The sequence below is a fragment of the Penicillium cinerascens genome, assembly GCF_028974065.1.
Source record: "Penicillium cinerascens strain IBT 15544 chromosome Unknown contig_16_segment0_segment0, whole genome shotgun sequence".
Lineage (NCBI taxonomy): Eukaryota > Fungi > Ascomycota > Eurotiomycetes > Eurotiales > Aspergillaceae > Penicillium > Penicillium cinerascens.
Genome location: NW_026695286.1, coordinates 1683067 through 1698246, shown reverse-complemented (window position 1 = coordinate 1698246; position 15180 = coordinate 1683067). Strand labels below are relative to the sequence as shown.

Below are 15180 nucleotides of genomic sequence, written 5' to 3'. Positions count from 1 at the left end.
TCTTGTTTAGCGGATCCAATGGAGTTGACTCGGGCGACCGCAGATTTAAATTTCCAGCCTTGAGCGAACAGCCCGGTCAAACACCGCCTTTTCCGGGACTTTTGGGGTTTCAAAGGGGTGACTCATTCGGGCCTACCTGGGGGCCGAACCGATTGAAGCCGCGGTTTTCCTAGCTCCCCCCCCCCCCCCCCCCCCTTGGCCTACATACTGTACGTGGGCGGTCAGACTGTGCATTGTTATTCATCCTACCAACTTTATTGTTCCTATTCGAAGATCCTAGTCGGCTAGTACAAGAGATAATCTAAATAATAGCCATTGAAACGAACAGTCCACCCCAGACGTGAACACTGTCCCATATCTACGAATGTTTCGACGCGTTGGAAATGGCGGTGACCCGTCGTCCGCACGGGGTTACCGATGGCGATCATCCAACACTTTTATCATCAGCAGCATGTCTATGGCTCTATTTACTGGTGAGTAAATAAAATATCGGAACCATCTTAACTATGAGGCTAATCACTCCTAGACGAGATGCTTTTTGCTTTCATGGTACCTTTGCTTCCATTCATCCTAGAAAACCGCATCGGAGCGAAGGAAACAGAGACCCAGCGACTAACCTCTGCCTTCTTGGTCGAGGGAGCTTTGATATCAATAGTCTCTGGTCCCTTAATTGGTGACATTGCCGACCGGGTCAACTCCAAGAAAATGCTTTTACTGATCCTGCTGGTGCTCACTCTCATCAGCGTTGTGTGTCTCTCAGTCACGACCTCGTGTAAGTCGCCATACCATCAAGAGCTACGACGTATCATATGCTTACAAAGAAATAGTGGCGGGGCTTTTCGTCGGCCGTTTATTCCAATCGATTGTCAGTAATGGACTTTTCATCGTAAGTCTGGCAACGTTGGCGGAGAGTATTGGACCCGAGCATATGGGCAAGATTGCCGGGTTGGCCTCGACTCTTTCGGCTGCGGGGACTTTTGCCGGTCCTGTCATCGCGGCCTTTCTATTCGGCTTTGGAGGATACTGGACTGCCTGGGCAGGCGCCTTTCTATTCCTCGTGGTCGATATCATCATGCGGCTTTTGATGATTGAAAAGCCATCGCACAACCCAAATGACCCACAAAATCAGTCTCGCGGTGAGACTACTGTTGAGGATACTGAGCAAGCCCCGTTGCTGGGTGAAGGGCAGTCTGAGGCTGCCACGGCCGTGACAGAAGTCCAAGGCTGGCAATTTTATGTCTTGCTGCTACGACAACCCCGCTTCGCCGCAGGGATCTTCTGCTATTTCGTGTTTTCTCTCTTGATCGGATGCTTTCAGACAACGTTTGCGATACATGTACGAGAGGCATTTGGATGGGGGGTTTTCCCTGTGGGGTTGCTATTCGCTGCACTTCAAGGACCCGGTATGGTTCTCTCCCCGCTTGTGGGATGGTTGAAGGATCGAATGGGCTCTCGTACCCCGACGACTTTCGGATTCTTATCCCTTGCCCCATTCCTGTGGCTTCTTGGGGCCGCTGGAGATGATCGCCTTCAATGGGCGACCGAGGGCCAAAGGGGCAAGATTATCTTCGGTGTATGCACGGGCATGATCGGATGTTTGATATGCTTACTCAATGGAGTTGGCACCATGGAAGCAACCGGTAGGTTGATAGGGCTCGTATTTAAGTTTTGCTACTGATTATATTCCCTCAGAAACAATTGATGCGCTCGAGGCACGCTACCCCGGCGTATTTGGCCAAGGCCGTGGGTATTCCCGGGCGATTGCTTTGACAGGTATGAGCTGGATGAGTGGTCTCTTGGTCGGACCGATCTTGGCTGGAATTATAGTGGAACGATTTGGATTTTTCGAGTTACAGTTCATACTCAGTAAGTATTGCCTTTCTTTGAATTTGAGCTTGAGCTTTCGTACCTGACAGATTTTAGCCTTAACTTCTATTTTGGCTGGGCTCGTGGCAGCATTCAACCTTAGCCCTGTGGCTAGAGATAAACGTGTATCTGAATAGATATTGGACTATGTACTTTGGTTTAGTTGTGACGGACGGTCGGTTTACCGGCTGCCTGCTTCTATTGTGCAACGAGGTGGAGTCGAATCCGGGATTCCAACGAGCAGGATAAGTTTTCCTGTGCAGCAATCGTATTCTGGAAATCTCTACGAACATAGAGCTGCATGGCAGCGTCAAATTACCGCCCGACAAAGGTGCACGGCGAATTCATAGATTCCTTTTTCTTTTTCTGGTGTTTCCAGATTATTTGGAAGGAACCATGAAGCGGCGGAGTATGATTCGGGGACATATATCTTCTATATCAGAAATACTTATCTTGGCTTGAAGCATCCCAATGAACCTTTTTGACTTCTTCCCATGTGCCATAATGACTGTAACTATTAACTGTGCTAGCGATTAGCGTGCTACGGCGCTCGTATTGGATGAGTCACGGAAGCCTCCGAACCCCGCAGATATCTGATAGCAGGGCAACCACGAGGTTTAAATATGCTTTATCTCCTCCTATTTATGACCCAAGACTCATCCAAAACCATTAATCTACTATATCCCTACCTTGGGTTTCTCATAAATCAATGGATCCTTCCTTCCTGGAACCCTATCGCTCCAAGCGTCTCCTCTACCGAGCACCAGAGGATAACGAAAAAGACAATGCATTTTATCAAGCCCTCCGCGCTGACCCTGACGTCTTATCTATGGCTTCCAACGGTCTACAGCGACCACTAAGCACCAAGGAGCAGAGACAGCTAAGGGTAAAAATGGACAAAATGATGATGACAGTCATGATTTGCATCATCCCAGACGATGAAAACTCCGATAAGGAACCTGAGACAATTGGCATCATGTCGCTCAAATATGAGGATCCCATATTGGTGCATAATCGTTCACGTCAATTTGGCATTACTATTGCGCGCAGGTACCAGGGCAACGGGTATGGTCCTGAGGCTATCGCCTGGCTGCTCGATTGGTGTTTTATGACCGCAGGATTACATCGGGTTGAGCTTACGGTTTACGAATGGAATGAGAGGGCGCAAAATGCATATAAAAAGCTCGGTTTTGTGACTGAGGGGAGAAAGAGAGAATCTCTATGGAAGGCCGGTCGGTGGCGGGATACAATCTCCATGGGGATTTTGTCGCATGAGTGGGAAGCAAAAAAGATGTCCACAGTTAGTGTTCCAGTTTGCTAAATAGAACATCGACCGGCGTTTACACACTTTTCCTGAATCTACTATTATCAAGGCGAGGGAGGCTCAAAGATCCCGCTACTCCGTACTTTTGCCCCCGTTTTGGTGTCCTTGTTTCGGGCCGATTTGAGTCTCTGCCGTCCTTGTTTGGGGTTCGTTTGCCATCTCTTTTGGGCGCATGAGTTTGATTCTGCGAGAGTTGATTGGGGTCCAAAAAGATTCACTTGTCAAATTCGTTCTAAACACCTGCTCCTTACCCGTCAAGACAATGGCGCCAGGAGCGCAAATCTCGCTCCCAGGGCCTATGCTATTAAATTATGGACCCACAAATCATCCGGGCTATTACGAGAGTGAGCAGAATGGTGCCTGGTAACTCCAGACTATATCACACATAAGCTGGGGTAAGAATATCGCTATCAGGACCCACTCAGCTATCCAGGCTAGACACATGACAAAAGGTTTCTCTGCTCTCACCGTGATTGGTAAAATTCATCCTTTGGGGGCCCGCCAAGCAGCCAAATTGCAAAGTCAGCCGGGATGCACAGGTACCTCGCACTGCTATTGGATGGAGCGGCCGTGGCGGACATTCTTGGCGCGCAGCACTGGCTGATCGCCAAGCCTTTTCCGTGTGTTGCTGTGCCTGGCTCAAGGTGCTTTCACCGAGTGCAAGTCATGGCGAGAATTTTCCACGGAGCTGGCTTCAACATGGGTGGCTAGTTCTGGCTAGCATGCCAAGTTTTCATATCTGGGCCTTGGTCTTGAGGCGAAGTAAACATGGCTACCTATCACGAACCACGCCTCGCGTTTGACACCTAGGTTACCTTAGGGTACTCCAAGTCGTGGGCGATTGAGTGTGAATTCTAAGCCTTGAATGCCAGAGGTAACCCCGTATCCAGGGCTAGCAAAAAAGAAACCCCGATGCAAAGCGAGCCGTGTGGCCCCGCAAGAAGTGGAAGAGGAATAGCATCTCCGAGATCTTGGCGCCCGGGTGCTCCGCTTTGGTTGTCGTTATCAAATTGGGGCAGTTCTTATCAAGAAGCTTTGACCAAAGGAAATTTTATGTAGATTCGGGCCTCGGTACTATATACAGTAGTTAGCTATCGAGTCTCATACTCCGGAGTGTCAATGAGTTCAGGTGGTGCCGACACAGCGTTGCTCAGCCGTGCAGGGAAAGTTGGCCAGGGACCAGGGGTTGCTCGCGTATTGAAACCTTTTTCATGCAGAGGCTCTTGGTATTCCAACGCTTTGCGGTACTACTGAGCCACTCCGCACGATCCTATGGGACCTTTCCACGGTCCACTCCCACGCGCGAGATGGCTTGGCTGCTTGGCTCCCCAGTCCGCTTATCAGAAGAGGAGTCTATTCAGTCGTGTGTCCCCGTGATCCTGGCTCGGTCTTGACTTCCTTATCTCTCTGGTGGTTGGTTTTGTCTTGGCCTGCGGAGATCAAGGAAAGTCGTGCGCCGAGCTGCAGGTCGAGGTAATCCCCGCGATTTTTCATTTAAAGTATCGTCTCCTACCTGCTGATCACTTAACCTTTTTTCCCTTATTTTCACCTCTGAAGTCGACGCCAATCTTTCCTACTGTCGCATCCTTACCCATCTTAGTTCCGCTCCATCTGCTCAGACCAGCGATGGCGGAACTCAAGAAGGAGGGCTTCTCATCAGATGCCCCAATCAAGAGTGAATACAGCGGCGATGATATCGCCATGGCCGAGGAGGGCGGCCTGTCCGATCCCAACCATGTCGAGCTTCACCGTGCCCTCAAGGCGAGGCACATCACCATGATTGCAATCGGTGGTGCTATTGGAACCGGCTTGATTATTGGAACGGGCGAAGCTCTCGCAAAAGCCGGTCCTGGCTCGATCTTGATCGGTTATGCCTGGGTGGGTTTCATCGTGTACTTGGTTATGTGTGCTCTTGGCGAAATGGCGGCATGGCTTCCCTTGCCCTCAGGTTTTACTGGTTATGCTGTTCGATTCTGTGACCCTGCACTCGGATTCACCGTGGGCTGGACGTAAGCCTTTCCCTCACTCTCGCCACTGAATCTTTCTCTTACTCATGATATAGGTACTGGTTTAAATATATTCTCGTCACGCCAAATCAGTTAACGGCCGGTGCTTTGGTCATATCATACTGGATTCCTGTAGAAAAGGTCAACGCCGGCGTTTGGATTACGATCATCCTCCTGTTGATCATCAGCATCAACTACTTCGGAGTCAAATTCTTCGGAGAATTCGAGTTTTGGCTGTCATCGTTCAAAGTCATTGTGATTCTTGGAATCATTCTGCTGTCCTTCATCTTGATGCTCGGCGGAGGCCCAGATCACGACCAAAAGGGATTCAGATACTGGAAAGACCCGGGTGCGTTTGCCGAGTACATCGACACTGGTGCAGCTGGCCGGTTCTACGCTTTCTGGTCAACCATGGTGTCAGCCACTTTCGCCTATCTGGGTACGGAGCTGGTCGGTGTCACCGTTGGTGAAGCTCAGAACCCGCGCCGCACCATTCCTCGTGCCATTCGGTTGACATTCTACCGTATCCTGGTATTCTACGTGCTTTCCGTTCTTCTGGTCGGCACCCTGGTCAAGTACAACGACCCGAAGCTGGCCTTCGCCGTCAACGCCAGCAGCTCCGCAGCTGCATCTCCATTCGTCGTCGCCATCGAAAATGCCGGAATTCCTGCGCTCTCTCACATTTTGAACGCGTGTATCCTCCTCTTCGTTTTCTCGGCCGCCAACTCCGATCTCTACATCGCAACCCGCACAATCTACGGTCTCGCCCGCGAAGGCAAGGCACCCAAGATCTTCTCACGAACCGATCGTCGCGGTGTGCCCATCTTCGCCCTGGGTATCTCATCTCTCTTTGCCCTTCTCGCGTACATGAATGTATCCAATGACTCGAAGACCGTCTTCAAGTACTTCGTGAACCTGGTCACCATTTTTGGTCTCTTAACCTGGATTTCCATCCTGGTCACCCATATCTACTTCGTCCGCGCACGCCGTGCCCAGAACGTTCCCGACAGTGATCTCGCCTACGTCGCTCCATTCGGCGTGTATGGTTCCTATGGAGCCCTGGCCTTCTGCATCCTTATTGCCTTCACCAAAAACTTTAACGTGTTCACTCACTCTCCGAAGTACGGCAACTTCGACTACAAGAACTTCATCACCGCATACCTGGGTATCCCACTGTACCTGATTCTGATCTTCGGGTACAAATTCACCCACCGCAATGAGCCAAAGGTTACTCCGGAGAATGCGGATCTTTGGTCTGGAAAGGAGGAGATTGATCGCCAGGAGGCTGCTTATCTTGCCCAGAAGGATGCTCAGGTTGAGAAGCATGCTCAGTCGAACTGGTTCTACCAGAAATGCGTTTCTTGGCTGTTCTAATCGTCGACATCGCTTTCTCGTCTTAGTGAGAGATGGCGCCGGTTATTATATTACTATGTGCATTTGTTATATGAATGGGCCGTATGTTTACCATAGTGGATGAAACCTAGATGAATTACGACATACTGATTTTCATGCCCATTAAAACAAGAAGGTATCCATTCATATTCCAAGACTCGTAATAAACGAGAGCACTGTTGTAAAAGTCATTCTAAGTATCATTATGCGCATCTCCATCTGGCTCAATTTGCCCCGCTTCGTCATCTGGCGACCGTTCTTGGTCACCCATTATTATTTTTTTGATAAGCGACAGGTAGGTCTTGACGAGGAAAGCGAAAAAATCAGCAAACATCCTGAACTGTTGATCAAGCAACTTAATCGATTCCAGATGTCTTTCCTCTACCATGGACGCGAAGGGATCTGTAGATGGCAAACGATCCTCTCTGATCCTGTTCTCGATTCGCTCTTTGATTTCCAACGTGGTGGCGGCCAGTTTGATAATCACGTCAGTTACTTTCACGAAATCTGGATCGCATTCGCCGCAGCTGGACTCTGACATAATCCTGTCTGACATTTCGAGGGCCTGGCCGAGGCCAGAGTCGGTCAGAATCTGGTTGGCGTTTGTAGCTCTGTCGCAATCTGAAGGCTCTTGGGAATCTGTAATGGGATTTTCGAGTTAGTTTGAGGCTTTTGGCACATCATGAGTCCTGGAGCGCTTGCCGCCAGGACTTCCCCCTTCTTTGTGCATTTTTGAGATAATTATCGTAGGTATATGACGGTATGAAGCTTTAGCTGCAAATTTTGAAGCCCTGGTGTCTGTCGAGATGTTTCTGAAGTGGCAAAATGAGTATCAAATCTCCAGGCCTTTTTCATTCACCTTCCCCTTCCTCGCATTTGGATTTTATCATGGGCAGCCGGATCATGAAGAGGAAAGACGTGGTTCTTAGACGGATGATGTATCTACGAGACGGAGACTGCGAAGAGACAGAAATCATATGTCGGAAGATGAGGTGAGTGCCTTGGAGAACAGGCCAGCCCACCTTAAGATACTACATGTAGACCGGAGACCGCAGTAAACAAGGACGAGTTGGTGTCCATGATGCTGCCTAAGGTAATGACAAGACAGCTCAGCGTCACCTTGTCCCTGACGGAACTTCCCTTTTCAGTGTCTTCGAATGTCACTATAGACATGACTCATCTACCTCATAGTCCCTCAAGGTCTGCCTTTCTGGCACGCCTGCAACAATACCATTAATTCCTATTTCTCCTCTCACTTGTCTCTTCCTCTACCCCCTTTTTTCTAGAACAATATTTGTAGAAGTGAGACATATCGGCGTTTCCCAATTAATTTAAAGTTTCCCTCTAGTGAGATCTGGGTGAAACCTCGGCCCCTGAGAACCGTTAAGAGTCGTTCTTGCCCACTTCAATCAAGCTTGGTCATCCAAGGTTGTATTTATTTTTCATTTATTTTTCATTTTTATAACCGAGGGTCCACAGAAGACCGCAAAGCTTAGTCTCTCGTTTGCAATAGGGGTAATTTCCGTCTTTGTAGGACCACGAACTCTGTGGACGCAAGCACGGGCTTTACCTTTTCCTAGAAGGCGCTGTAATCGAATTCCTGCCAGCACGATAACTTCATCTGGCACTGCAGGAATGGTAATGAAACAGGCCTCAAGTGATATGCCCTCGCTGTCAACCTGGTTCGTTGGCAATACCCACCCCGTCGGATTCCCCGCTAGCTCGGATCAAAATTTTCAATGTCTCACTGTCCATGTGGGTTGAAGTGGGTCCTATCAGAAATCAGTTTCGGAGAGTCGTAGAAGTGTACTCCGTACACCCAGGGATTCATAGTCTAAAGAAGGTGTTCCGGTTAAAGGCTCTGCTGATTCAACCATGGTAGACAATTGGCTAAACAGCTGGCCCGCTAGCTTCGACCATTCCTTGGGGAAAACTAGTTTCGGGATCATAACCTTAGTGAAGTGCAGAGCAACTCACTCAGTCTAAATTTGTCATAGAACATTGGAAATTTGAAGGGGGTGGAAGACAATTTTCGCCTTCTTGGTGTACCTTTCGAAAGAAATAAACACTTTCTTTTGGGATTGGAGTTTTCCCGCGACCGGGTTCCGTGTCAAAGCCTGAATAACCTCTTGTTATCTCTCTCACCTCACTCGGTAGCTGGAAAAACCTGCGAGCCCTAAGATCAACTGTCAGAACGAGGCTTCCGCACTGGGTGCATGAAGAAGAAATTCTTGCATCTTGCAAAAAATTCTGTGAAAGACTTCGAGTAAGTTGCGGTACTGCAAGTCTGAAGGCGTCGTATTGAAGCAGAGTCGCTGGTATTCTGGCGATAGTAGCAGTGTTTTTTTTTGATTTACAGTGAGATCCACTGGGAGAAGCCTTTCTTTGGTGAACATAGTGAAACGAACCATGGCGAGGAGGGAACAATGTTCATCGCCAGGGGAAGACCCCACCATCTGTACGGAAGGTTTTAAAGACCACATCCGCCACACCTTGGAGCTGAGTATTCCTTTACAGCCAAACCACATATCAGACGTTTAGTTTTCTCCCATGTTTCTAGGGAATTGCACTTGCAATTGGCTCGGCTTCAGCTATCGGCAATATTCTGCATGTATCGATCAGATTATGCATGCGTGCGTGTCCCTTGCGCCCGGGGGCCGGTTCAGATCTTTGTGTTTTCAAAACTTGTTTTTGGTTTTACACCTCAGAGTTACTGATCACTTGCCACGCAGTAATGGAAGCAAACCTTCGTCCATCAAATACTTGCGAAATATGAAAATTTCAGGACTTGCTCCCATCACGCAAGAACGCCAGGTGCTACATAGCTCAGCCCCCTAAGCCTCATTGGATTAGGCTTTATGGCTTGGATCAGGCGAACGTATTTCGAGAGACCTTCTAGAGCACCTGTGAGTCAAGGATGAATTTAGTGGCAAAGGTTGTCCGAGGTTACCATACGACTGAGATTTTAAGTTATGATCAACGGGCCACAACCTTGAAATTCATGGAAGGGCCGTGATCTATCAATGACTATCTTTCTAGCGGGCCAATAGTATCCGCGGGTAGAAGAGATCAACACAGAAATTTGAGCGGTCTTCGCTCAAGCAACAGGCGCAAATATCTAAACATCCAGGAACTTTTCCAACGGCCGAAGATCCACTCGATATCAGCGAGGATAAACAGCTATACCCGGCGTTACATCACCCTTAACCGAGGAGGGTTAATGGCTCCGGCCCTACAGTACATCTAGAACCCCCTAAAACCAAATAGTTCCAGATCGACACCGTGGGGCTCACTTTGGCACCAGTCAACCCGCGTTCGGTCTCCACATGGCTATCATGGGCGAACCAAACGCTTCCAAATCTCCGTACCCTCCCCACAACCATTGTGCACCGTGCGCAAAGAGCCCGGCGAATGAGGGTCCGAATATCCACCAGATTTTCTGTACATACTGCTGCGGGATTTATCAAGAAGATCATAGGCCATGAGGAGTCAATTCCGATTCGAGCCGCTGCTCACTACGTGGATGCGTGTCTTTCCATACAGCGCCACCGTGGGCTAAATCTCCTAGCAGTACAAAGAGCTCGAGCGCACACAAGGTTTTCACCTGCATTTCCAATGTATATTAATTTTTAACTTCGAATCCACCATTTCTTTCCATTTAAGTTCGGTGCTTCCCTATTCTTCTCGCCAGCTAAGGCGTTTGCGTACTCGACAATGGACCCTGAAAAGCCCCATCACGTGCCAGTGGACGAGGTCTACGACGACAAGAAGCCTCATGCTATCGACGAGTTGGAAGCAGCCGGTGAGCGCGAAGGATATGTCCTCAATGATGCTTCGTTGGCCCATGAGCGTGGTCTGAAGACGACCGCCGACGGACAGACGATTCTTATCCCGCAGCCGAGCGATTCGCCCAATGATCCTCTCAATTGGAGTTGGTTCCGCAAGCACCTGATTCTTATCATCATTTCGTGCACGGCATTGTTACCGGACTACGGTAGCGCTACAGGCGCCGTGACGTTGTTAGCCCAAGGAGCGTAAGTACTTGTCACGAATCTCAAGGTTGACTCTCCCGCTGATGGTCTCGACTCTATCCAGAGAATGGCATATGGACCCAAATGTTGTCAACCATTCTCAGGTCGGTAATGTCTTCATGCTGGGTGTTGGTGGCCCTATCATCGTGGCATTCGCTGCCTACTTTGGGCGTTATCCTGTTCTGTTCTGGTTCATTGTGCTGGCTGTTGCAACGGCTATTTGGTGTGCCGCCGCGCAAAGCTTCGAGTCTTTCATGGTAATTGCTTCCCGGCTTGATATACCCCTTTGTTTTTTCTAACCTGCAATAGGCTGCTCGTATCCTCAACGGGCTCTTTTCAACTGTTGCGCAAGGTGTAAGCCCTCCGCTCTCCAATACCTACCGCTGTCCCATACTAACCACCAACAGGGCGGTCTCATGTACATCAAAGACATGTTCTTCTTCCACGAACACGCCCGCAAAATCAACATCTGGTCCGGATTCATCATCGTATCTCCTTACCTAGGCCCTCTCCTCGCAGCATTCATCGTCAGCACCCAAATCTGGCAATGGGCATTCGGCGTCTACGCCATTGAGACAGGACTGTGTCTGATCGCCATTATCCTCTTCGTTGATGAGACCTACTACGATCGCAAAACCGGACAGCCCGAGCTCTATCCCAATGCCCCGCGCTGGCAGCGGATGCTCGGTATCCAGCAGAGGCGGACGAATTATATGAGGAACTCGGTCAAGGATGCGGTGATGCGACCGCTCGTTATCATCTGCAAGCCCGTTGTGATTCTGGCGTGTATTTACTATATGTTGAGCTTCGCGTGGGTGGTTGGCATCAATACCACGCTGGCTATTCTTCTGGGGCCCATTTATGGTTTCCAGGCTAAGCAAATCGGTACGCTTCACCCTTGGAATTGTGGGATTGCTATACTGATATTTCCACAGGCTTCTTCTATTTCACTCCCGTCATCGCAGCCATCTTGGGCGAAATCACCGGTCACTGGCTCCACGACCTCATCGCCAAGGTCTCCGCTAAGCGCAACGGCGGGCGCCTCGAGCCCGAAGCTCGTCTCTGGGCCAGCTGGGTATCCCTGCCATTCATGGCGTCCGGTTTGATCCTGATGGGCTTTGCCCTCGAGCGACACTATCATTACATGCTCGCGGCCCTGGGATGGGGCTTGTACGTGTTTGGAACCATGATTGTCACCGTTGCCGTCAACTCGTACGTCTTGGATGGATACCCCGAGGCAAGTGGAGAAGTTGCTGCGTGGGTGAACTTTGGACGCATTCTTGGGGGAGTTATTGTGTCTTATTTCATGGTCGAGTGGGAGGAGAAATACGGTACTATTCGCCAATTTGGGACTATGTGTGGCATCGTCGGCGCGGCTTTCTTGATTGTGTTGGGTTTGCAGCTTTGGGGGAAGAGATTGCGTCTTTGGGCGGGTCCTGCTGTGTTCAAGACTGTTTGATTGAGGGTAAGTCAAGGCGAGTGATGCATGATTAATCGCGGAGTGAGAGGGCCGAAACGGCAGAGACGAGATACTGGAGGAGGAAAGACAGATGAACCAAGGGGATTTGTGGGATCTGTGGGCTTTGGGTTCATTTACTTATGTACATTCATTACTGTACTGGCCAATCAGTGGCCAGTTCTCCTTTGTATAGAGACTTATTCTGCGGTTTGGAGTTCAGGACACCAAGTTCTGGTTCGGTTTGGACGAAGCGCCTGCATAGCCTTGACGCAACTAGTTAGGCTCCATCGGGTTAATTGAATTTTGATTGATTGATTGATTGATTGATTGATTGGTGCTTGATTAATCGGATGGTTGGTCTGATATCTTTGGTTTGGCGAGGGATATCAATCGTCAGGCCTCTGAGGTAGAATGTTTCCTAAAGCTAACGATAGAAATACACGCCTGGAAAGGCTTAGCCATTGCAAATACTGGATTCTTACCACTAGTTTATGATTGTTGTAACGAAACATATATGCTTGTCACATTGCATTGATATTTTCGTCATGATTCGTGCATTAGAACATTTCACGTTCATAGCCAATATGTACAGAAACTTCTGATATTTCAAGCAACCCAAACCCCAAACGCCACATGGAAACAGTTATGCAAGTTGTCAGATGCCCGATCATGAAGTGAAATCATATACATCAGACAGCGGCTTTTGATCGCCCATTGGGGTTTGTACGTCGGAAGAGTCCATATCCCTGATGTCCTCACCCCAGACAAACCTTCCAAACGTCAACACGGCATGGAAGATCTCCTGGCCGGTGGGAACAATATGCTCCGAGGGAAGAAGGAAGCCATAGATGCCACGGTCGCGCAGCTTGATCTGGTACGAATAGGTGGCATGCAGCTTGTGATAGAACCAGTCTAGTGCACTGCCGCCCGCAGTCATACTGGAAGCTGCTCCCGAAGTGAGGATACCTTCGCAGGCAGAGGTCACGTCGTATGACTCACGCGAGCTCTGCCGGATTGCCTTTGACAGACCGAGAGCCAGTTCCTCGAGGCTTTCCAGGGTGGGAGGAATCGACTCGCAACTGTACGAATAGGGATACAAGATCTGCTGAGAGTACGAGTGCAGGTCCAAGAAGCCGACGATATCCGCTCGGCCACTCTCGGTCTCATTCTGTGCCCAGTGTGCCAGTCGCTGGGACTCAAGCGCATCAAAGGGCTCTGTGCCGGCGTAGTTCTCCGAGCACGGATTGGAGCGAGTCGATTCACCATCCCATTCAAAGTCCCACGCCCGATCAAGATCGACTCCACGGCAGATTGACAGGCCGGTCGGCTGTCGATTCTTGCGCCAAAGGCGATCAACCTCCCATGAGTAGACATAACCGTCCGGGTTAAGGGTTGGGATCAGAACCCAGTCATACTCGTTCAGCAACCGAGTCACAGCGCTTGATTGGCCGTACTCGGTGATAAGGCTGTAGGCGACATACAGAACCGTAGACGTGCTGATCCATTCTCGCGCATGGAGGCCACCGACTATCACGATGGTCTTGCGAGGCTGAGACGGTTCAAATTGCGAGGGGGCTGCGCCGATCCGCAGCGCCGGGATCTGACGACCCTCGTATGATACTCCGATACTAGTAAAACGGGTATGTGACGAGAACATGGACGCCATCAAGCGCATCCATTGCACAATGACCGACAGCGGCTGGTAGTCGAGGAAGAAGACGTCGCCCACGGCGGATGTCCGTCTTCCATCGGATCCGAACGCATGATCATGTCCAAGTCCAGTACGAGGGCGATTCGGGTAGGTGGCATAGATCATGTCAACGAGGTCGTCCATCAAGGGAGTATGGGCTGTCCGGAGCGAGACGGGGAGCAGGTCAAGGAGCGACGGGATCTGTGAATCAACCGATTAGCCAGAGTCGTCAGGTTGAGATAGTGATTCAGCGTACCATATCCTCTGAGAGCCTAATGTCCACGAATTCTGCAGTGATGGCCCAGACATCCAAGACGAGCACTTGCGATGCCGAGGCCAGGGCTGCTGCCTCGTCAGGATGACGCAGATGAAAGCGGAGAACCACATCGGTCTCGTAGCGATCCCAGACAGTGGCAGGCGGTCCTGCATGTTTATGATGACATTGCGAGTGGCCGATTCCCCAGACCGATTCAATTACCCAGTCGCGGAGCCGGGTCCACGGGCGGCGCGGGTCTGGGGACTGGGGCAGAAGACTGACGGGTTGGAGCGGCGGCGGCGGAGTGATGCTGGAACCGGCAGGAATGGCAAACGAGGATGACAAGAAGGTCGACAAGACCAGGAAAGCAGGTAAGAACCGCATCGCGGTGAAAGCGCAGTGATGTGGAAGCAGTTGAGGCCCAGCTACGAAAGAGGGGAAAGGAGCTACGTAAGAAGCCGCCTCATTGACTCGCAGCCTCCGATGCTAGTGTGGGTGATTCCACCTTTCTATCCCGAGTGGACTCTTCTATGCACTCTACGTCAGTGGTTGCTTTTTCCTTCTAGAAGTCACATCTGATCCGCCTTGGTTTCCGTTGTACGCGCGGTCCAGTCCAGGTGTCTCTCTGCCGGATCCAGTTGCCTCACGGCGAGGCTGTCATAGAATTGACTTTTCCCGAATAGAAAAAGCATGTATAGCATGTGTAGACACTACTTCGGGACTCGCTAGTAATGACCCAGCCTACCGGAGTAGAAAGACCGTGAAACAGACCGAAATAGAAACATCGCGAGACCCTTGAGAGCCCCGGGTCTAGAATCCTGTCTAGGATCCTGTTCCTCCCAACTTCCAACCCCGTTCTCAGCCGCGCTCAGGGCACTACGAACTCGTTTGCCTTTACCCCTCCTCCCCATTTTATCTGTCTGATCGTTTGAGATCTCAATACTGTTCATTAACTACAAATCTCCTGAAGTGGCGCGGAACCCCGAGCGCCCCTCCCTTTCCGCGTTCCCCTTTTTCGCGAGCTGACGACGGACGCACTCCAACTCCACCCACCGCGTTCTGGAACACTCGACGTCGCCATGTCCTGCCTTTAGAAACATCCTTCTCAAGTCTTTCTGCCCCTTCTGATCCGCTGCCGGCCACGCATGGGTCTGAT

The 15180-nt window shown here is 50.3% G+C and overlaps 5 protein-coding genes across 5 annotated transcripts; 4 read left to right on the top strand and 1 right to left on the bottom strand.

Moving 5' to 3' along the window:
• Positions 1–328: 328 nt before the first annotated feature.
• On the top strand, positions 329–2003 carry N7498_000598 (uncharacterized protein; the record flags this gene model as incomplete). Its single annotated transcript, XM_058447661.1, has 5 exons — positions 329–473; positions 527–772; positions 828–1640; positions 1693–1866; positions 1924–2003. Coding segments are annotated over 5 exons (1458 nt in total), but the record flags the coding sequence as incomplete, so codon positions are not given.
• Positions 2004–2575: 572 nt separating this feature from the next.
• N7498_000597 (GNAT family N-acetyltransferase) lies at positions 2576–3187 on the top strand (the record flags this gene model as incomplete). The annotated part of the gene is made up of 1 exon (XM_058447660.1): positions 2576–3187. One exon carries the CDS (start codon positions 2576–2578, stop codon positions 3185–3187), a length of 612 nt encoding a protein of 203 aa, XP_058313071.1.
• A 1629-nt stretch (positions 3188–4816) lies between these two features.
• On the top strand, positions 4817–6570 carry N7498_000596 (dicarboxylic amino acid permease agtA; the record flags this gene model as incomplete). The annotated part of the gene is made up of 2 exons (XM_058447659.1): positions 4817–5199; positions 5253–6570. The coding sequence occupies 2 exons, from the start codon at positions 4817–4819 to the stop codon at positions 6568–6570; spliced, it is 1701 nt and encodes a 566-aa protein (XP_058313070.1).
• A 3732-nt stretch (positions 6571–10302) lies between these two features.
• On the top strand, positions 10303–12078 carry N7498_000595 (uncharacterized protein; the record flags this gene model as incomplete). Its single annotated transcript, XM_058447658.1, has 5 exons — positions 10303–10622; positions 10684–10876; positions 10929–10973; positions 11027–11504; positions 11555–12078. 5 exons carry the CDS (start codon positions 10303–10305, stop codon positions 12076–12078), a joined length of 1560 nt encoding a protein of 519 aa, XP_058313069.1.
• Positions 12079–12745: 667 nt separating this feature from the next.
• On the bottom strand, positions 12746–14441 carry N7498_000594 (M14 family metallopeptidase; the record flags this gene model as incomplete). Its single annotated transcript, XM_058447657.1, has 2 exons — positions 14025–14441; positions 12746–13969 (listed from the first exon to the last, which is right to left on the bottom strand). Exons 1-2 carry the CDS (start codon positions 14406–14408, stop codon positions 12746–12748), a joined length of 1608 nt encoding a protein of 535 aa, XP_058313068.1. The 5' UTR covers positions 14409–14441.
• Between the last annotated feature and the right edge of the window lie 739 nt (positions 14442–15180).